The sequence below is a fragment of the Hypanus sabinus genome, chromosome 20 (genome assembly GCF_030144855.1).
Source record: "Hypanus sabinus isolate sHypSab1 chromosome 20, sHypSab1.hap1, whole genome shotgun sequence".
Taxonomy (NCBI): Eukaryota; Metazoa; Chordata; class Chondrichthyes; order Myliobatiformes; family Dasyatidae; genus Hypanus; species Hypanus sabinus.
Window position 1 is genome coordinate 18113925 of NC_082725.1, and position 22398 is coordinate 18136322.

A 22398-nucleotide genomic window follows, 5' to 3' on the forward strand; every position below is an offset into this window, starting at 1 on the left:
ACGAAGTGAACGGGACGGCGGAAAACTAATGCCTAACAAAGATAACTCTTAAACCTCTCCTTCTGAAAGCCTGCAGGCAGGCATCCCTCGGGAAAGGTGGGACCGACTCTTGTCGGCACCCCAGAGGGGGCAGCTGCAGGCTTCGGCGCGCGCTCCCGACGCCGACGTGCGGGCGGGCGCGCGCGCGGGGCTCGCCCCCGGAGTCGGGAGGCGTTGCCAGGACAAGCGGCTGCGACGCGGTCGGGGCCCTGAGAGAGAGAGAGAGAGAGAGAGAGAGAGCACACAGGGAGGGAGGGGCTCCCGCATCGCGTTTTCCTGCAACCATCTCGGACCCGCGGCCTGTCGTTCGACATGAGGATGCCGAGGAGAGAGGGCTGCTCGGCGGCAGGAGGCGGCGGCGAGGGCTGCACTCGCCTGCCCCCGGTCAGGAATCCTTTTGTGCACGATATCCGCCTGTCGGCGCCGCAGAAGGCGAAGGTGAGGATAATCCAGACGCAGAACACCCACCACCCCCACCCTGCTTCTCCCCCAACTCATGCTTCTTCCTTCGCCACTCCCACCACCCTGGTATTTTCCCGTTGCTTTCCCCTCCCCAACCTCACTGGGGCTACAACACTTTACTTCCCACGCCCCTTCCTTTGACCCACATACCCTTCTATAACTACCCGAGTGTACCCGCACTTTCTGCCCTACTGCTTCCTCATCTTCCGCCCTACTGCTTCCTCATCTTCCTCTCTCCCCCACCCGTCCCCAGCCTTCCCCCCCGCACCATCCCCAGCCTTCCCCCCCACCATCCCCCCCACTATCCCCAGCCGTTCCTTTCACTCCACCCCCCCACCCGTTCCTTCCTCTCCACCCCCCACCCGTTCCTTCCTCTCCACCCTCCCTTCCCCACCCACCCCCCCACCCGTTCCTTGCACGCCCATCTCTACCCCGCACCACTACCACCAGCAGTGCTTTGCTTCCCCTTCCTGAACTACTGCAATGTAGCTTTTCTGGTCTTTCTTACCTATCCACCCCTTCCTCGCCCCCTGCCGAGTTTGCGGGCAATTTAGGCCCCGATTAACACTGACTCAGATGTAGCCCCTGACTGGAAGTCCGGTATAAATTCGCCTCCCCGGCTGATGCTCCGGTCTAGATACAAGCTGTTGATGTTTATTCGGGTTCTTCAATTGGATCTTCATGTTTCTGGCGTCTTTTTAATTCCCGTTTCATTGCGTCTACTCGAAGCTAGGGTGATAACAAAACGGGATTAACAGCGCTATTATTATGTAAATACTACGATTTGTATTTGCGTTTCTCGTGTTGCTTCGTGGTTATTACTCGTTTCCTGAAGGAAGCTATTAGCAGGGAATGCTGCATCTCTTGGGAAAACAGTGTTTAGTTTCCTCTCCTCTAATACTATATCACAGCGACGCCATTTGCCAATATACTGCAATGAGTTTGAAAACGCCACATTTTAAAATTGTTCCGTATTGGTATTTTATTGTGCATTGAACGCCAATACCAGACCTTGGAATAGAGAGCAAAATGTGTGCCTTTTGAGGTAGATAGGTACTCGACTAAATCGTTTGTAATACAGTATTGTACTTGCAGATTAAAAGTAATAAGATACCTGTAGATTGAGTTTCCTAGCTGCACTTATTAGCTTATGTTCCAGAAAGCTGACCTGGTAAAGGACAACATCATTAATCAAGCAATCAGTTAAGGTGTTTGTGTATGATCAATAGCTGTAAATTTTGATATTCTCAATGAATGCCACTCGATTCCATTTGTATGCCTGTTAATGTGTTTGTTACCCTGGATTTCCAGCACTTGCAGAGTCTCCTTGTGCTTAAGATTCTATTGAGTATGTGGTGGTTTTATAAACTACAATCTGGTGCTTCAGGACATATTTAGTAGAAGTTCAGGATGTCGCCTGAAGTCAAAATATTGCAAATAATATGAAATTAAAAGGAAACAAAAATCCTGTAGTCAGACAACACTGTGGAGAGAAACTTTTAACATTCCGAGTTGATGGTTTTCCAGTATTTTCTGTTGCAGCCGATCTTGGCAATTTGCTGATTCTTAAACTATCTTGCAGTCAGAGAGGCTGCAAGTGACTTCTCACTTGATTTTGTGTCAGTTTGTGATTTTCAGTTGTGAGAATGTTATATAACTTTTGGGGATGCCCTCAAGGGATTTTTTTTTGTCAGGAATTGTTTGCATGCCAAACTGTGAACATGTTTTAAGAATCTGTTCTGGTGATGTGGCCCAGAGTAACACGCATAAAATGCTGGAAGAACTCAGTAGGTCTGCAAATTGGATCAGCTGATGATACAAAGATTGGAGGTGTAGTGGACAGTAAGGAAGGTTTTCAAAGTTTGCAGAGCTAGAAAAAGTTTGGACCAGCTAGAAAAATGGGCTGACAAATGGCAGATGCAGTTTAATACAGACAAGTGTGAGGTATTGCACTTTGGAAGGACAAACCAAAGTAGAACATACAAGGTAAATGGTAGGACACTGAGGAGTGCAGTAGAACAGAGGGATCTGGGAATACAGATACATAATTCCCTAAAAGTGGCGTCACAGGTAGATAAGGTCGTAAAGAGAGCTTTTGGTACAATGGCCTTTATAAATCAAAGTATTGAGTATAAGATTTGGAATGTTCTGGTGAGGTTGTATAAGACATTGGTGAGGCCAAATTTGGAGTATTGTGAGCAGTTTTGGTCACCTAATTACAGGAAGGATATTAATAAGGATAGGTACATGGATAAGAGGGATATGGAGGAATATGGTCTAAGTGCAGGTCAGTGGAACTAGGCAGAAAATTGGTTCAGCACAGCCAAGAAGGGCCAAAGGGCCTGTTTCTGTGCTGTAACGTTCTATGGTCAGTCCTGATGAAGGACCTCACCCTTACACATCGACTGTTTGTTCCTTTCCATAAATGCGACCTGACCTGCTGAATTTCTCCAGCATCACTAATTCTTGTATTCTGTATATATAATGCAATATAATGGAGGGAAATGAAGAGCTCACTCAATGTGTGCCTGAAATGTTCTGCTTTGTAACCAAGTTAATGGTAACGTAGTTTTCTTTGCATAACCTGTTGATATACATTGTCTCTAAAACATTGATATCAGTAAATGTTTCTAAAAATGAAACCTGCTACATGTGTTCATTGTTTCATACATCAATTGCCTGAAAGCAGGTAAATATGTGCCAAGAAGTTTTCTCAACCCAAAATATAATTTATTGTAAAATGCTGTACATCGTAGCTGGTCAAGGACCACAAGGTAATTTTGTACAGAGCCAGCACTTTCCATAGGACTGTAATATATTGCTTTCAATCATGTTTCTGGTGTTTTGAGAGGAGTATAATTTATTCGAAAAGCAGAGAACTCCTCTTGATACAGAGAAACAATAAATTTTCATCAATGTAATGGATGAAAAAACTAAATTGAACTGGTGGCTTCATGCAAAGCAAAGTTAACTTTATGCTATGTCAACAAATGTAATTTAATCCTCCCATGAAGGGTGACAGATGCTGCACAGGCCTCCTATTTTTTTTGCTGGTATGTTTGTCAATCATTGGTGAACTCAAGACAATTTTTTTGCTGGGCGGTGGAAACTACTTTTTCATGTATGTAATCCATTTGAAAATTAGACTTGAATAATGCATTAAGTCTGTCAATAATGTATCCTCGTGCACTGTGGTTTATTCAGAGGCTTTTAAAATTTCTCACTGTAGTACTTCTCATTTTTTCCCAATCTCATTCTGAGAATATGAAACAATGTCCAAGTTCACTGTTATCAATGAATTGTCCCATTCACTCCTCACTGCAAGAAGAAATGCCTGATTCCCAACGAGTTGGTATTTCCATTTACAAGTATGAGTAACTCCTACTAATTTACCACATGTCTTGTTTTATTCTGGAAGGCATCTTGAGCAACCTCTCTAATGCTCTAATAGGCTCTCTGCTTGGAATACTCTCAAGTTATGGTCACCAGAGGACTGGGAATATACTAAATGCAATGAATTGCAAGAGTTATGAGTTATGTAGAAATACTGGAAGAAGCTGGGCTTTTCAACTTTGAAGGGTGTTTGAAAGTTGGTAAAATTAGTGCATGAATTGTGTGTATGTGGGAAGTGGAGAAGAAATTGAGTGCATTAAAGAATTAAAGTTTTATGTTAATACTAGAATAATTTGTATTTATAGTTCTTTAGGTGGGTGTCATGGGGATGAGCTTCTGGATAACATACTGAAAATTCTGTGGAGGAAATATTAGCTGTAGAGGAATTTATAACCTCTTTAGGAGTAGATGCATTGAAACAGTAGTTTAGGGTTATTCAAAGGCAATTAAAGAATACATTTGGATACAATAGGGTCTTTTAAGAGTTTCTTAGGTACAAGGAGCTTAGAAAAATAGAGGACTATGCGGTAGGGAAATTCTAGTCAGTTTCTAGAGTAGGTTACATGATTGGCACAACATTGTGGGCTAAGGGCCTGTAATATGCTCTAAATTTTCTACTTTTCTACATATAAATTATACAACCTCGAGATTTGTTTGCTTACAGGCAGTTGCAAAGCAAGGAGCCTGAAATAACCCAATTTTTAAAAAATAAGACTAACCCCCCCCCCCCCCCCGCACCAGTGCCCACAGAGAAAGAGCAAAAAACCAGAACAAATCATGCAAACAATAGAGGCAAGCAACAATAACAGCATTCCGAACCATATTGAGTCCTTGGATCCAAATCCCTGGAGTAGGCCCAAAGCCTCAACATTCAATTAATCATATTAGCAGGGGAAGTCGCCGTAATGTTTGCAGACACAGAGCACAGCAGCCGGGAGTAGTTTTGCAGCTTTAGTGTCGAGAGAGGAGCCCCCCAGACTACCTGGGCCAGCGATTAAATTATCCAAACCTTGCTCTCGGACCTGCTGCAGCAAATTTTTTTGGCTCTGCATTTTTTGCAGCCAGAGGAGGCATTCTCCACCTCTTCATATCGGCTCGACACCCAGAGCAATCCAACCTTGGTTATAATTTGCATTAGTTTTCTAAAATACAGTATTCTACTGAACTTTCAATGGGTGGACATTTAGGGAACAGTGACCATAAATTCTTTTAGGATAGCTATAGATAAGGGCTTTATCTATATGGACCTCATGGGAGAGTTTTAAATTGGAGTAATTATAAGGGTATTAAGCAGGAACTAAGAAATGTTAATTGGGAACATTTTTCGCTGGCAAGTTCACATCAGACATGTGGAAGGTGCTTAAAGATCGATTGCACAGAGTATAGGAAAACTGTGTTCCTGTTAGAAGGAAGGACGGGGGTGGCAAGATAAGAGAACTTTGGATGTCCAGAGATGATGAATTTAATCAAGAAGGAAAAGGACTAGTATGTAAACTTCAGAAGTTAGGATCAAACAAAGCATGAGGAGTAAAAAGAAACCAGAAAAGAACTAAAGGGAATTCGGAAAGCCAGGAAGGACCATGAGAAGTCCTTGGCAAGTAGGATTAAGGTGAATCCCAATACATTCTATAGCAACATCAAGAGCAAGAGGATAACTAGGGAGAGGGTGGGACCACTCAAGGGTAAAGGAGGGAACATTTGGTTGGATATGGAGAATGTGAGTGAGGTACCTTATGAGTATTTTGATTCAGTATTTACCAAGGAAAAGATGTGGAAGACCAGGAGATCATTGCTGAGTATGTCAATACGTTAGGGCATTTAAAGGTCAAGGAGGAGGAAGTGAGTACTCCTAATGAGTATTAAGATAGATAAGTCCCCAGGGCCTGTTGGGATTTACCCCAGGTTATTGAAAGAGGCAAGATATGTGACTGCTGGTCCCTTGACCAGTATCTTCATGTCCTATAGCCACAGGTGAGGTCCCGGAGGACTGTCAAGTGGCTAGTGTACCTCAGCTTAAGAAAAGGAACAGGGAAAATCCTGTGAACTATAGTCCAGCAAGTCTCACGCCAGTTACAGGGAAATTGCTTGAGAAAACTCTTGGGGATGGGATATACAAGCATTTGGAAACCCATGGTTTAATTAGGGAGAGCCAGCATGGCTTTGTGCATGCAGGCCATGCCTTACCAACTTGACTGAGATTTTTGACAAGGCAACGAGAAGGACTGATGAGGGTAGGGAAGTGGATGTTGTGTACATGGATTTTATTAAAGGGTTTAACAAAGTCCTTCATGGGAGGCTAATCCAAAAGGCTAAGGTGCATGGAATCCACAGTGAATTTGCTGCTTAGATTCAGAACATAGCAGACAGAGGGTAGTGGTTGAAGGGACTTATTCAAGCTGGTGGTCTGTAATTCGTGATGTTCTGCAGTGACCTGTACTGGGACCTCTGCTGTTTGTGATGTATATAAATGACCTGGATGAAAATGTAGATGTGTGGGTTAGTAAATTTGCAGATGATACCAAGATCAGTGGAGTTGTGGATAGTGCCGAAGATTGGCAAAGAATACAGTACAACGTAGGTCAGTTGCGGATATGGGCAGAGAAATGGCAGATGGAGTTTAACCCAGATGAATGTGAGGTGCTGCACCTTGGTAGGGTAAATGCAGGGAGACAATACACGGTTAAGGGCAAGATCCATAACAGTGTTGCTGAGCAGAAAGATCTTGGGATTCAAGTTCACAGCTCCTTGAAAGTGGCTACACAGATCAATAAGATGCTTATGGAATGCTTGCTTTTATTTGTCGAGGCATTGAGTTCAAAAGTCAAGAGGTTATGCTACAACTTTATAAAACTCCGGTTAGACCACATCTGGAGTAATGCATACATTTCAGGTCGCCCCAATCTAGGAAGGATGCTGAAGCTTTGAAGAGGGTGTAGGAGAGGTTTACCAAGATGCTGGATGGTTCCAAGGGCATGTGCTATCACAAGAGGCTAGATAAACTAAAATTGCTTTCTTCAGAGTGCCAGAGGCTAAGGGGAAAATTGGTAGAGGTTTACAAGATTGAGAGGCATAGGTAGAGTAGGCAGAGTATCTTGTTTCCCAGGGTCAAAATGTCTTAATACTAGAGAGCATGTATTCAAGGTGAGCAGGGATAGGTTCAAAGGGGATGCGAGGGGTAAGTTTTTTTTAGTCAGAATCTCGGATACCTGGAATGTGTGGCCTAGTATGGTGGTGCAGGCAAACACATTGGAGGTTTTTAAGAGACATTTGGATAGGCACTTGGATGTAAGGAAGATGGAGGGATATGGACATGGTGTAGGAAGGAGGGATTAGTGTTTTGGTGTTTTTTATTTGCTTTTTAGCTGGTTCGGCACAACATTGTGGGCTGAATGGCCTGTTGATGTACTGCACTGCTTTGTGTTCTATACCTGTGTTTGCAGTAGACTGGCATTAAGGAAAATACTTGTCACTTACTATTTAAGAATGACATTATTTCATATTCCCTATCCAATCTGAATAGTAGGTTGGATAAGGCTGACAGTTAGCTAGTAGATCTGTAGAGAATTAAGTGCAGTGCAAGTTGAGGAATGATAATTGGGTACTTGGCCAGTTGCTCTGCCTCTGAGCTCGCAGTGTGTCCAAGACCGTTGTGAAATCTAAAGCAAGGCACTGGAAGCATTTTTCAATCTGGCCCCTGAGTCTTATGCTAGCCATAGTTGGCATATTTCCATACAGTTAATTGAAGTCACTGACCATTAAAAGGCTAAGTGGGTTTTCTTTTAACTTTTTAAACTAATGTTAAATTAATATTAATTGGGTCAGGGGATTATTCTAACGTTTTAATTTTCATGCATTTGGTTTTGTTTCCAACTTGAATATATTGGATTGCAATTATTTCCCAAGCAGTAGAAAACAATGCAAGGAACACGAGGAGGGTGAGTCGTCAGGAAAGCCATCAAACAAGTCCATTGGCCGGTCCATACTTGGTTCAATCTCGGGCCTGGTTTTGCCTTCTGAACCATGTATTTTTGTAGAATAGCAGCTGTGGCTAGGCTTCAGTCATGGGAGCCATGCATCCTAGAACCAAGTGTGTCTGTGGTGGCCAGAAGATGTGCAGCTGGTTCAGCATGATCTTTCTTGCCCATTGTGTCTGATGTGGATACCTGGGTCAAACTTGTGTTGGCTATAAATGGCATTGCTGTGCTATTTCATTTTGAATTGCACACTCCACGATTAACTCCAGAGCAACTTACTGCCACGCAGATGTATTTGGAGTTTTTCCACAATTACTAATTCAGATGCAAGTAGCAGGTATATTGTGGAAACTCAAGGGTTAGTTCTTAAGACTTATGTTTTAGAAATTATTTTGCTTTAAATTTGCAGAAAATAGCACTTAGATTAATTGACCTAAAATGAATCAATTTTGATTACTGTTAGATAAATTAATCCCTTCACCTAATTGATGTTGTTTGATAGCAGAATCTTCTATTCAAAATGTAAAATTTTGATCTAGAAATGACATGTTGACAGAATCATTAATTTTTGATGTATTTTTAAATGAAATGATTTACATTTGTAAACTTGGATTTAATTTTTCAAGACCATTTTCTGAAGCATACTTTTTCTGAAAGCTGAGATTACTGATCATCACATCATTCACAGAATCTGGGCTTTGGTGTCATTTAAGGTTGACACTGTTCCATAAGACAGGAGCAGAATTAGGCCATTCAGCCCATTGAATCTGTTCCAGCATTCCACGAGGGGTGATTGATAAGTTCATGGCCTAAGGTAGAAGGAGTCAATTTCAGAAAACCTAGCACATCTATTTTTCACTCTCCCCTAGTGTTGCCACCATGTCCTCATGGACCTCCTTGGGTGATGAGACCAAAGTAGCAGATGACTGCACGAAGGCCGATGTTGTCCATTTTCTCAGACAGTGCTTACTTGCAATTTTCAATTATCTAGAATAGATAATAATGTGTACAGCACATTAAAGGCCCTTCAGCCCACAATGTTGTGCTGACCCTCAAACCCTGCCTCCCATATAACCCCCCACTTTAAATTCCTCCATATACCTGTCTAGTAGTCTCTTAAACTTGACTAGTGTATCTGCCTCCACCGCAGACTCAGGCAGTGCATTCCACGCATCAACCACTCTCAGAGTGAAAAACCTTCCTCTAATATCCCCCTTGAACTTCCCTCCCCTTACCTTAAAGCCATGTCCTCTTGTACTGAACAGTGGTGCCCTGGGGAAGAGGCGCTGGCCGTCCACTCTGTCTATTCCAAGTAATATCTTGCTCAACTCTATCATGTCTCCTCTCATCCTCCTTCTCTCCAAAGAGTAAAGCCCTAGCTCCCTTAATCTCTGATCATAATCCATACTCTCTAAACCAGGCAGCATCCTGGTAAATCTCCTCTGTATCCTTTCCAATGCTTCCACATCCTTCCTATAGTGAGGCAACCAGAACTGGACACAGTACTCTAGTGGCCTAACTAGAGTTTGATAGAGCTGCTCTAGTGACCTAACTGGAGTTTTATAGAGCTGCATCATTACATCAAGTCTCTTAAACTGTCCCTCGACTTATGAAAGCTAACACCCCATAAGCTTTCTTAACTACCCTATCTACCTGTGAGGCAACTTGCAGGGATCTATGGACAGGTACCCCCAGATCCCTCTGCTCTTCCACACTACCAAGTATCCTGCCATTTACTTTGTACTCTGCCTTGGAGTTTGTCCTTCCAAAGTGTACCACCTCACACTTCTCCGGGTTGAACTCCATCTGCCACTTCTCAGCCCACTTCTGCATCCTATCAATGTCTCTCTGCAATCTTCGACAATGCTCTACACTATCTACAACACCACCAACCTTTGTGTCATCTGCAAACTTGCCAACCCACCCTTCTACCCCCACATCCAGGTTGTTAATAAAAATCACAAAAAGTAGAGGTCCCAGAACAGATCCTTGTAGGACATCACTAGTCACAACCCTCCAATCTGAATGTACTCCCTCTACCATGACCCTCTGCCTTCTGCAGGCAAGCCAATTCTGAATCCACCTGGCCAAACATCCCTGGATCCCATGCCTTCTGACTTTCTGAATAAGCCTACCATGTGGAACCTTGTCAAATGCCTTACTAAAATCCATGTAGATCACATCCACTGCACTACCCTCATCTATATGCCTGGTCACCTCCTCAAAGAACTCTATCAGGCTTGTTAGGCACGATCTGCCCTTCATAAAGCCATGCTGACTGTCCCTGATCAGACCATGATTCTCGAAATGCCCATAGATCCTATCTCTAAGAATCTTTTCCAACAGCTTTCCCACCACAGATGTAAGGCTCACTGGTCTGTAATTACCTGGACTATCCCTACTAACTTTTTTGAACAAGGGGACAACATTCGCCTCCCTCCAATCCTCTGGTACCATTCCCGTGGACAACGAGGACATAAAGATCCTAGCCAGAGGTTCAGCAATCTCTTCCCTTGCCTCATGGAGCAGCCTGGGGAATATTCCATCAGGCCCTGGGGACTTATCTGTTCTAATGTATTTTAACATCTCCAACACCTCCTCTCCCTTAATATCAACATGCTCCAGAACATCAACCTCACTCATATTGTCTTCACCGTCATCAAGTTCCCCCTCAGTGGTGAATACCAAAGAGAAGTATTCATTGGGGACCTCGCTCACTTCCACAGCCTCCAGGCACATCTTCCCACTTTTATCTCTAATCGGTCCTACCTTCACTCCTGTCATCCTTTTGTTCTTCACATAATTGAAGAATGCCGTGGGGTTTTTCTTTACCCTACTTGCCAAGGCCTTCTCATGCCCCCTTCTTGCTCTTCTCAGCCCCTTCTTAAGTTCCTTTCTTGCTACCCTATATTCCTCAATAGATCCATCTGATCCTAGCTTCCTAAACCTCATGTATGCTGCCTTCTTCCATCTGACTAGATTTTCCAATTCACTTGTCACCCTACCATTCTTTATCTTCCTCACCAGGACAAATTTATCCGTAACATCCTGCATGAGATCCTTAAACATCGAACACGTGTCCATAGTACATTTCCCTGCAAAAACGTCATCCCAGTTCACACCAGCAAGTTCTAGCCTTGTAGCCTCATAATTTGCCCTTCCCCAATTAAAAATTTTCCTGTCCTCTCTGATTCTATCTTTTTCCATGATAATGCTAAAGGTCAGGGAGCGGTGATCACTGTCCCCCAGATGCTCACCCACTGACAGATCTGTGACCTGACCCGGTTCGTTATCTAATACTAGATCTAGTATGGCATTCCCCCTAGTCGGCCTGTCAACATACTGTGACAGGAATACATCCTGGACACACTTAACAAACTCTGCCCCATCTAAACCCTTGGAACTAATCAAGTGCCAATCAATATTAGGGAAGTTAAATTCACCCATGATAACAACCCTGTTATTTTTGCACCTTTCTAAAATCTGCCTCCCAATCTGCTCCTCGGTATCTCTGCTGCTACCAGGGGCCTATGGAATACCCCCAGTAGAGTAACTGCTCCCTTCCTGTTTCTGACTTCCACTCATACTGACTCAAAAGAGGATCCTGCTACATTACCCACCCTTTCTGCAGCTGTAATATCAGCTCTCCTCCCCTCCCCCCCCCCCCCCCCATCCTTTTTAAAGCACTGAAATCCAGGAATATTGAGAATCCATTCCTGCCCTGGTGCCAGCCAAGTCTCCGGCATGGCCACTACATCGTAATTCCATGTATGTATCCAAGCTCTCAGTTCATCACCTTTGTTCCTGATGCTTCTTGCATTGAAGTACACACACTTTAGCCCTTCTACTTTACTACCTTTATACCCTTTATTCTGCTGCTCTTTCCTCAAAGCCTCTCTATATGTTAGATCTGGCTTTACTCCATGCACTTCTTTCACTGCTCTATCGCTCCGGGTCCCATCCCCCTTGCAATCTGAAACAGAAATACCACAAAAGTTATTAACTTCAAACTCTCTGCATAATCACTCAAAGAGTTGAACTGCACATGCATGTAACAAGAGCTGTACAACTCATCTCCTTCTACCTTAGGCCACAAACTTATCAATCACCCCTCATATCATGGCTGATTTATTATCCCTTTCATCCCATTCTCCTGACTTCTCCCTGTAACCTCTGACACCCTGACTGATCAAGAACCTATCAACATCCATTATAGGAAACTTCCTCCTTATAATCAATCTATCCAGACCTTTTAATATTTGATAGGCCTCAATGAGATCTATCTCCCCCCCCCCCCCCCACATTCTTCTAAACTTGATTGAGTACAGGCCTTGAATCATCAAACGCTCCTCACATGCTAATCCTTTCATTCCTGGACTCATTTTTGTGATCCTCTTCTGGACCCTCTTCAATGCGAATAAATCTTTTCTTAGATAATGGGCTCAGAACTGCTCTCAATATTCCCAAGTGTGGTCTGACCAATGTCTTGTAAAGCCTCAGCTTTACATTCTTGCAGTTATATTCTAGTCCTCTCGAAATGAATGCTAACACTGCATTTGTCTTTCTTACTATGGACTCAACTTGCAAGTTAACCTTTAGAAAATGCTGCACAAGGTTTCCAAAGTCCCTTTGCCCCTCTAATTTTCCCCCAATTTAGGAAAGTCTATCACATTACTGTATAGGAGTGCCAGGTCTCCCCACTTCCCTATCCTTAACTACAGAAGTGTCGTAACAACTTAGCACCCACCAGTCCAAAGACAAGATTGTAGCAAAAGTTTTAGAGAACAGGGTGATGTTCCTCTGGATCAGCAGTACTCTTAACACGAGCCAGGAAGACACCAATGGTGAAGAACACCGGTACTCTCCACGGTAAATTCATTGTGTTGACGCTGGCTTGGAAGCAGTCAACACTTGCCATGACCAAGATGAGGATGGCTATCATTTCATGGACCTTTCCAGTTACACTGAGTTTGAACTTCACTAAAATAATTTGATGTTTGAGTGATACTTTGTCTATGAAGGGCACAGAAATTATTATCTTATCAGTATCTCAACAGTATTGTGAAGTGTACACCACAGAAATCTCTTTTGCAGGAAATACTTGCACATTGTGTAGTTTTGACCGAATTAATAATTGTTGGATGATGGAAGTTCTAATGTTGCTAAGAAGTTCCATTGTTGTTGCCGCTGTTCCTTTCTGCGCCTTGTGGCACACTGAGCAGCAACCTTGCTGTTTCTTTAGCATTAGTAGGTTTTTTTTATGAGGCCAAATTTCTAGCTGAATGCTCAACTCAGCATGGATATAAAGTGTGCAAGGAGCCAACTGGATTTAAATCTGGGGCCACTTACCTCAAAGTCTGGGGTGCTGATGCCACCACACCACAGGCTGGCTAAAAGGTTCTATTATTAGCTCGCGATTTATTTTACAGAGAAGGAAATATTCACAGTAAATATACATGTTATTGTGATCTTGTTATAGTTGTTTGCCAAAGTGGCTTTATTTGAATATACAGTAGCTAGTACTCTGCTGTGATGCAGATTTTCAACATGTAGTGAGTGGGTGAGTTCCTCTGCTAAGGATGATATAACACATCCACTGCATCTTATAACACAAGTCTCTTAGTTAAAACATTTTCTATTTGTGCTTTAAATTGAATAACAAGAACTAGTTGACACCACATTTTCTTGAATATATGCTTTGACTAATATTTGCCCATCGACTGCACATTTTTTTCCATTTGTCTGCATTAGGTTTGTATTGTATTCCTTGTCTGTTTTTAATGCATGTCTAAATATTTCCTAAACACATTAACCATATCTGGCACCAAGTTCATTTAAAAACATCCATCTCAAATCCCTTTCAAAGTCCCTGCATATCACTTTAAACATGTGCCTCTTGTAATTTTATATGCCTCTCAGATCGCCTCCGCCCTCTTTGGCAAAGGCGAGTAACTGTTGCCTCAAAACCATTCACTTTGGGCAGATGGGACTCGTCAGCCATGGATGATAGTTCATCTGGGATAAGGAAAACTCTGATCTCAAAGCTCCGCTGCCTTGTGGCTATAACCATTCATTGGGAAAGCTGCGGAACTAAATCCAGAGCTTGAGTCCCTAAGGCAGTCCGATGTTGAGTTCAATGCTGACTGACCACTCCCGCGATGCTGCTGGTGCCAAACTGCATTGGTCTTAGCCGTTCCTTTAGGTTCATCAGATGCGCGGAGAGTGGGAGCTTGCTCTGCCCTGGAATGCATATCTGGACAGCTGGGATGCACAATCTATGGTCAGCACTAAACAACAGGTGCCTCAGGACACCCCACAATCCCCTGCACGCTGGGGAAAACAAGCCCTGTCTTTCCAGTCTTTCCTCATAACTAAATCCTCCAATCCAGGCAACATCCTAAGGAATGTCTTCTGCACACTCTCCAGCTCAACCACATTGTTCCTGTCGTGTGTCAACCAGAATGGCACACATTACTTCCAAGTATGGTTTCATCAGTGTTTTGTGAAGTTGTGACATAATGTCCTGTTAAGACAAGTATGCCATATATTGCTTTCAACGCCCTATCTTTCTGTGTTGCAAATTGCAGGGAATTAAGGATTGAGCATCTGTTCATGAACGTTCATTAGTAAATGGTAGAACACTGTCAATATCCTGCCCCAGTGTAACACTTTATGCTGTTGGGATTAAATTCTATATGCTTCTGCTACACTTAACTTTCCACCTGATCTATATCCTGCCTTGGACAATGTTATCCACAACACCAACTTTTATGTTATCTGCAAGCTTAGTAATCAAACACCTGAATTCGCATCCAAGTACAGGTTTACCAGAACCAAAGTAAATTTATTATCAAATTATGTACATGCCACCATATACTAGCCTGTGATTCATTTTCCTGCGGGCATTTGCTTTAGATAAAAAGAAACACAGTAGAATCAAGGAAAAATCATACACAAAATTGGGCAAGCAACCAATGTGCAAAAGGCAGGAAACTGCACAAATAAAGTAATAAATAATATTGAGAACATGAATTGTAAAGTCCTTGAAAGTGAGTCCATACATTGTGGAATCAGTTCGGTATTGAAGTAAGTGAAGTTATCTTTGCTGGTTCAGCAGCCTGATGGTTGAAGAGGTATAACTGTTACTGAACCTGGTGGTGTTGGAACTAAGGCTCCCTGCAGTATACCACAGGTCACAATTTTCAGTAACAAGGCATTCTTCCACCATCATTTCTTCCTCCTATCACTGTCAATTTTGGGTCTATTGAGTCTCACATTCGGGTAGTCTTATCATACAGGACTTTATCAACTGAGTTTAACAATATGATGGGCCCATTAAGAAAATCAGTCTTTGTACTGGTTTCATTTTTTTGCTTTAAAACTTTGCGAATTTCTCTCACCTTTGCATGTTGCATTGTTGTTGGATCAATTTTGCATAGTTTTGACTATGAACTGCATTGCATAGTTCTCAATTTGTAATAAAAGATCTTTAGGACTCATTTATTGTGTTTGCATCACATGACGGTACAATCATAAAGCCGAGGTCCTGATATCATAGCTAAGTTTGGTTTGTTAGCTTCAAGGATTTTGCTTGGATATGTTTCACATTAGCTGTTAGTTGGCTTGAATGAAAATTTTATTTGCATAGGCTTTATTATTGGACAGCAGAGTCCTAATAACAAATGTTCTTTGCTTTTTTGACTTGATTTGTAGTTTTTATCCCTAAAGTACTTGGCAATTTTGTGAAAACTGAGCTGGTTTTAGATGCATTGAGTATACATACTAGGTAAAGGTGGATCAGTGTACATATTTGCAGCTGGTAATGAATGGAGTATAATCTATATCTGGGGATTGGGCATGTGTGCACATGCTTTGAAGGCTGATAGCCATGCTAAATTTCAGGCAGGTTGGTTCAAGATATTTTGATATTTCTGATGCTCTTTCTGATATTCTGGAATTTGCTGCCCAAGTGAGTTCACTAGCAAACAGAAACTCAAATACACTCTCAGGGCACCTTTATTTTAAAGTAATCTTTTAGTGTTGTCCATCCGCCCTAAATCTGATCATAAGTGATTTCAAGATTTATCAAAAATTACCAGAGACACAAGGATTTGTAAAGGAGTGACCATGTAAGAATACAATTTTGTTGGAGACCAGATATAATAAGGAAGAGACATAATTTCTACACCTTCAGTCTCTCCCTCTGTCATGGAGTTGTTTGATTGCTTCTGTAAGTTTGTACAGTTGGCCCTCCTTATCCACAGGGGATTGGTTCCAGGACCCCCCACGGATACCAAAATTCGCAGGTGCTCAAGTCCCTTATTTAGCATGTATCAGTGCAGTGGACTTTAGGACCCAGCGGAACCCCGGACTTTATTTAACATGTAGACATTAGGACCTGGCGGTGCAGCTCTGGATTTGCAGTGTTTCTGTTCATGAAAATCAGGATCGCGATTGAAAATAAGGTGGAAGTAATCAAGCAATTGGAAAGAGGTGAAACACCATTGGTCATTGGAAAAGCGTTAGGCTACAGTCGGTCAACGATGGGAACAATTTTAATGGAGAATGTGAAAGGCCCTGCCCCGATGAAAGCTACAATTATTACTAAGCAACACAGTGGTTAAGTTATAGAAATACGTATGTTTCTTAAGTGTTTTATATGCATAGAAAGGTAAAATATGTACTATACACTATGAAAAACATTTGACTAACTGATGTTGAATAATACTGGATGTACCTGTTCTGACTTCAAATCCGACTTAAAGATGGACTCAGGAATGGAACTCATTCATAACCCGGGGACTGCCTGTACTTTTAAATCATCTCTAGATTACTTATAATACCTAATACAATGTAAATGCTATGTAAATAGTTGTTATACTCTATTGTTTAGGGAGTAATGACAAAAAAATAGCGTGTACATGCTCAAGCAACGAGTGCTGGAGAGAGAACTTACGGGTTTTCCCGATCTGCAGTTGGTTGAAACCGCGCATACGGAATCCACGGATAAGGAAGGCTGACTGAACATCTAAATGCAAAGGATTTTCCAAGGACCACGTAACTTTCTGCCCATTATGCCACTGGTGGGTAGGGCAGCATTGAAGGTCCACCGTCCTTGGTGGTGGTTAGGGCTTCCTTCATCATGTCAGTAGCTCATCTTGGTTTTCCCTGTTGTCAGTCATGCAAGTCCTGGGTAGAGACTCAGGAATACATCACATTCAGATGTAGAAGAATTCTTCGTTGCTGTTACTGTAACAGTTTTGTTTTACTAGTCAGGGTTCTTAGCCCTAAGCTGAAACCCTTGAGCCTGGGGGGACCAGTGGACCACTCTTAGTCAGGCATCTACCCTTTGACCTGTTTGGCATGCGAGACCCTACCTAGAGCTAAAGCCCTGACCCCAGCCAGCTTAATTTGCTGGGTCATTGAGGAACGCAAGCCTTCAAGTGTATTGGCAAGCTTGTGGTGATTTTGCTGAAAAGATCACATAAACTGGGTGCCAAATGCTTCTGAGAGGTCAGCAAGAGCACAAATGTTTACATTGGAAAGTTGGCATTTTTTTGGTAGTTATCTGATTACCTCATTGAAGCTATTCCTGTTCTTCTTTGAATAACACAGTGATAAATCATTTACGATGCCAAATAAATTTTCAGCTGCTCTCGTCCCATTTTAAGCTGGTGTTCAGTGGAAAAAATTTGATTTTATTATTTGGTTTTAAAATATGTTTAACAGCTTCTCATTCTACAGATAAAGACTGACTTGCATTTTCTGTTACTGCTAAAATTACAGCTTTTGCTGTGTTTAGTTCAGTTTAAAATGTATAAGACACCAGTGTTTATAACAGATGGATGACATCCGTTAGTCTTGCAAGACCATGGATCTGCGCCTGGAAAGTCTTGCTTCAGCCTCTCCAGGGTGCAGGTTGTATGGAAGACCAGCAGTTGCCCAAGCAGCAGGTCTCCCCTCTCCACGCCACCGATGTCATCCAAGGGAAGGGCAAGGGTCGATACAGTTTGGCACCAGTGACGTCACAGGAGTTGCCAGAACGAGGTTGAAAACAACGTCGGAGTGCCTCAGGGTCTTCAGCTCCGGGTTTGTCCTCAGGGTTTACTCCTGAAGCCTTTCCCGTGAGTGGGTATGGCTGCAAGGCAGCGGAGGTTTGAAATCGGAGTTTTGCCTCTGTTGGATGGACTGCCTTCCCAGGCTGACCAGCTCCATCTACCCAACTTTATAACAGAACACTATTATAAAAACAATCTAGTTGAACTAAATCTCTATAAATTACATGTTAGACCTCAGGTCAAGAATTGTTCAATTCTGTATAACAATTTTAGGAAGGAAGGCTGAAACTTGAAGTTGTAAAAGAAATTTACCAAAGTTATATGGGGAGTCTAAAATAATTGGGGAATTCTGTTTTTGAGCAGTTTAAGGGTGTTCATTGTTGGAGTTCAGCTGTTTCTAATGGTAGGATTAGTCACTGTTGTAACTAAGATTTAAGAAAAGTTGTGAAAAAGAGTTGGAAGTATTAAGAGTATTAATGCAAAAAGCTATGGTAGAAGGAGATGAAATAATTTTCAAAAATGAAATAGGTATACACTTTAAAAGCTTTGTACAGTAAACCAAAATCAGAGATTGAGTTTGTTCCTATTATAGAGCCAGCACAAGCTGAATGAAAGAAAAATTCAGAAGCAATTTTTTATTTAAAAAATTGAAATCGTCTGAGTGTAAGGAATCAATTAGAAATATTAAAGGAGCAGATCTGTCTTTTAGAAGGTAAGATAATCACTTCAGATGAGAAAGGGGTTGCATAACAGTCATGTGGGCAATGTGAAAGGAATCACCAGCTCGTAAAGAGCAACATAAAATGAATGTCAGCTAGTAACACTGCCTCAATGGTTGTGATGGAGAATAGTTAGAAAGTGGTTGGTTTGGGGTGGGGAGGGGGTTTGCTGCTGCTTAGGACTAGTAATTAAAGTGGTCTCAGCTGGCCGGTGGAGTAGTGGCATCCGCACTGGACTTCAAGGCAACTTGTCCCAGCTTCAAATCTAGTCAGCAGCTTGCATGCTTTCCATCTGTGCTGGATTGAGCAACGAACAGACAAAAATGCTAAAGGAACGATAAGGTTGCCATCCAATGTGCCACAGGGGTGCGGAAAGGAACTGAAAAAAAGGGTAATCTCAGTTGCCTGGGAGGGAGACTTGAAGGTAGTAGATTGAGGGGTGGAAGCAAAACTGAATGGAGATGGATCGAAAGGAGGGAAGAAGGCTCGAGAAATGATGAGGAAAATACTAAAAATATAATTGAACAACTTAGCATCAAAATATACAGGCACTGTCTGACAGTAATACAACTGTACTGACGAAGGGTCTCGGCCCGAAATGTCGACTGTACTTCTTCCTATAGATGCTGCCCGGCCTGCTGCGTTCCACCAGCATTTTGTGTAGTTTAATATTTAGCTTGCTTTAATGAAACCTGAATTCACTCTCACTTAATAAATGGAAGAATTGACAATTCTATTTAATTATTTAACAGTCCAAATGAAGGATCTTGTCCTGAAATATCCACGGTCCCTTTCCTTCCACAGTTGTTGCCTGACTCAGAGTTTATCCAGCTTTTTATGTGTTGCAGTGTTTCCCTCATTGGCCTCATTAGTAACTTCCAAACTAGAATGAAAATAAATTGTTCTTGATCACAAGGAAGTGTGGATCAAAGCCATTAATGTTTCCTTTTACCTTTAAAAACTTATTTTTACTTTTCTCCCTTTTTTAGAAGTAATTTTATTTCAGATTTTAAAAAGCGGCTCAACTTTTGTCAAGAAGTCAAAGCTTTTTTCTTTTTAAAATGCTTAAGTTTGTAGTTTAAAGAAAAGTAACTTCCCCATCTGCTATGTCATTTTAAAGAACAGAAAGTCTTTTCCATTGCCCATGTGCATAAATAAATAGAACCATGCAGAAAGCAAAAAAAAACAGCAATGGACTCCATTGTAGCAAAATGAGCTAGTTTAATAATGGGAAGATGTGAAACTATTTGTATAATGACTTTGGTTTACTGCATAAATAAAGCTATCAGACTTCAAAATTAATGAATTTAGTAGTTTGGGCATTTTTTTGCCCTTCATTCCATGCATTGACTTTGGTCAGCTACTTGAAAAATCCTAGCAAATTTGGCATGATCTTCAGCTGCAACAGTACTTAGTAGTCTGTTAACAGTGTAACGTCTTGTACTACCTTTTTCTTTTGGTATTAGAGGAGTATGGATTTGGAATTTGCTGCTATTTAAGGTAGCCTCATCCATTGCATACAACAATGACTTTTATTCCCAAGGAAGTAAAATTTCCTGTTGGTGCTGAGTAGGGGAATTCCAATGATCTTGTCAACGCGTGCACGAATATCAAGTCAGAGGGTAATGGCATATTCTCAATTTAAATAATGAAACTCTAATAGTACAGTCGGCCCTCCTTATCCGCGGGTTCCGCATGCGCGGATTCAACCAACCGCGAATCGAGAAAACCCGGAAGTTCTCCAGCATTTGTTGTTTAAGTATGTACAGACTTTTTTCTTGTTATTATTCCTTAAACAATACAGTATAACAACTATTTACATAGCATTTACATTGTATTAGGTATTATAAGTAATCTAGAGATGATTTTAAAGTACAAGGAGTCCCCGGGTTATGAACGAGTACCTTTCCTGAATTCTGAATTCGTCTTTAAGTCGGATTTGAAGTCGTAGCAGGTACACCCGGTATTATTTAGTATCAGTTAGTCAAATGTTTGTCTAATTATATAGTATATATTTACCTTTCTATGCATATAAAACACTGAAGAAATGTATGTATTTCAATAATTAAACCACTGTGTTGCTTAATAATAATTGTAGCTTTCATCGGGGCAGGGCCTTTCACATGCTCCATTAAAATTGCTCCGATCGTTGACCGACTGTAGCTTAACACTTTTCCAATGATCAATGCCGTTTCACCTCTTTCCGATCTCTTTATTACTTCCACTTTATTTTCAATTGTGATCATGATTATTTTCCTGAACAGAAACACTGCAGATACAGAGCTGCGTTGGGTCCTAAAGTCCACCGTACTGAGACAGGTTAAATAAGGTCCGGGCCTGAAGACCTCCACACTGAGACAGGTTTAAATAAGGAACTTGAGCATCCACGTTTTTTTGTATCTGCGGGGGGTCCCGGAACTAATCCACCGCGGATAAGGAGAGCCAACTGTACTCAAGAATTTGAGCATCATTTGGAGTATGGGAATATTGGTACAAATAGGGTTGGGGGCATTGAAATGCTGAAAGTCCAAACTAAAACCATTTAATAGCATAACAAGAACAAGTAAAGATAAATGGGTTTTGAATTTCTAATCATTAGAAACAAGCTTGCAAGAGGACCAAGATTTAGGACTAGATACAGGGAATTGCAGTTAATTGGGACACATTGGGACCAGTATGTTTGGGCCCAATTAAGTGGCTGCCTCAATTAACTGAACTTTCATGAAACTAGTTAAAGTATTAAAAAAAAGATTGCTGTTCAACTGAGAAACAAATTCTGTATTTAAATGAAATTTCAAGATAAATTAGAACACTACCAATACTGTAGTATTATAAAAGTATATTAGTTCCTAATGATCACTGACGAGCAATTCATCCAGTGTACGCTGGCATGTTCTTTTGATTAACTGTAAATGAACAAAATCAGCGCAGGCACTTAGTGTACATAATGAGCTGCCTTCCTGTGTGATGTAGTGTCATAATCCAACAATAAATAAGTGGTGTTAGGCAGATGGCTTTCAATCTGGTCCAGTAGGATCATTTTTTCGGCTCCTGTCAGATCTTTTCATGGCGTCTTAGCAAGGTTCTGAAATTTTTTTATGTTAAAATGTAAAACAATCACAGCTATTATCTTGATTAGTTTTTATGTTTTTTCCAGAGGTGTTCCAATTAAAGCGGCTGCAATAATTAACCGATGCCCAAATGACTAGAATCTACTGTATTTCTGTCTGTGGATTGCTTCTTTAAAAATAGGAAGAACTGGCCTTTATAAGTCAAAGTATTGAGAATACGAGTTGGAATGTTATGGTGAGGTTGTGTAGGGCATTGGTGGAGCCGAATTTGGAGTATTGTGTGCAGTTTTGGTCACCAAATTACAGGAAGGATATTAATAAGGTTGAAAGAGTGCAGAGAAGGTTTACAAGGATATTGCCGGGACTTGAGAAACTGAGTTACAGAGAAAGGTTGAATAAGTTAGGACTTTATTCCCTGGAGCATAGAAGAATGAGGGGAGATTTGATAGAGGTGTATAAAATTATAATGAGTATAGATAAGAGTGAATGCAAGCAGGCTTTTTCCACTGAGGCTAGGGGAGAAAAAAACCAGAGGACATGGGTTAAGGGTGAAGTGGGAAAAGTTTAAAAGGAACATTGGGGAGCTTCTTCACACAGAAAGTGGTGGGAGTGTGGAATGAGCTGTCAGATGAAGTGGTAAATGCAGGCTCACTTTTAACATTTAAGGAAAACTTGGACAGGT

At 41.6% G+C, this 22398-nt stretch overlaps 1 protein-coding gene across 1 annotated transcript in view; it reads left to right on the top strand.

Annotated features, from left to right (window-relative positions):
- The first annotated feature begins 263 nt into the window (after nucleotides 1–263).
- LOC132378334 (lysophosphatidylcholine acyltransferase 1-like) overlaps nucleotides 264–22398 on the top strand; it is a 116998-nt gene continuing 94863 nt past the window's right edge. Inside the window, exon 1 of the mRNA XM_059945149.1 lies at nucleotides 264–477. Coding sequence (XP_059801132.1) covers nucleotides 352–477 — 126 coding nt within the window. The 5' untranslated portion in view covers nucleotides 264–351. The remainder of the gene's footprint in view (nucleotides 478–22398) is intronic.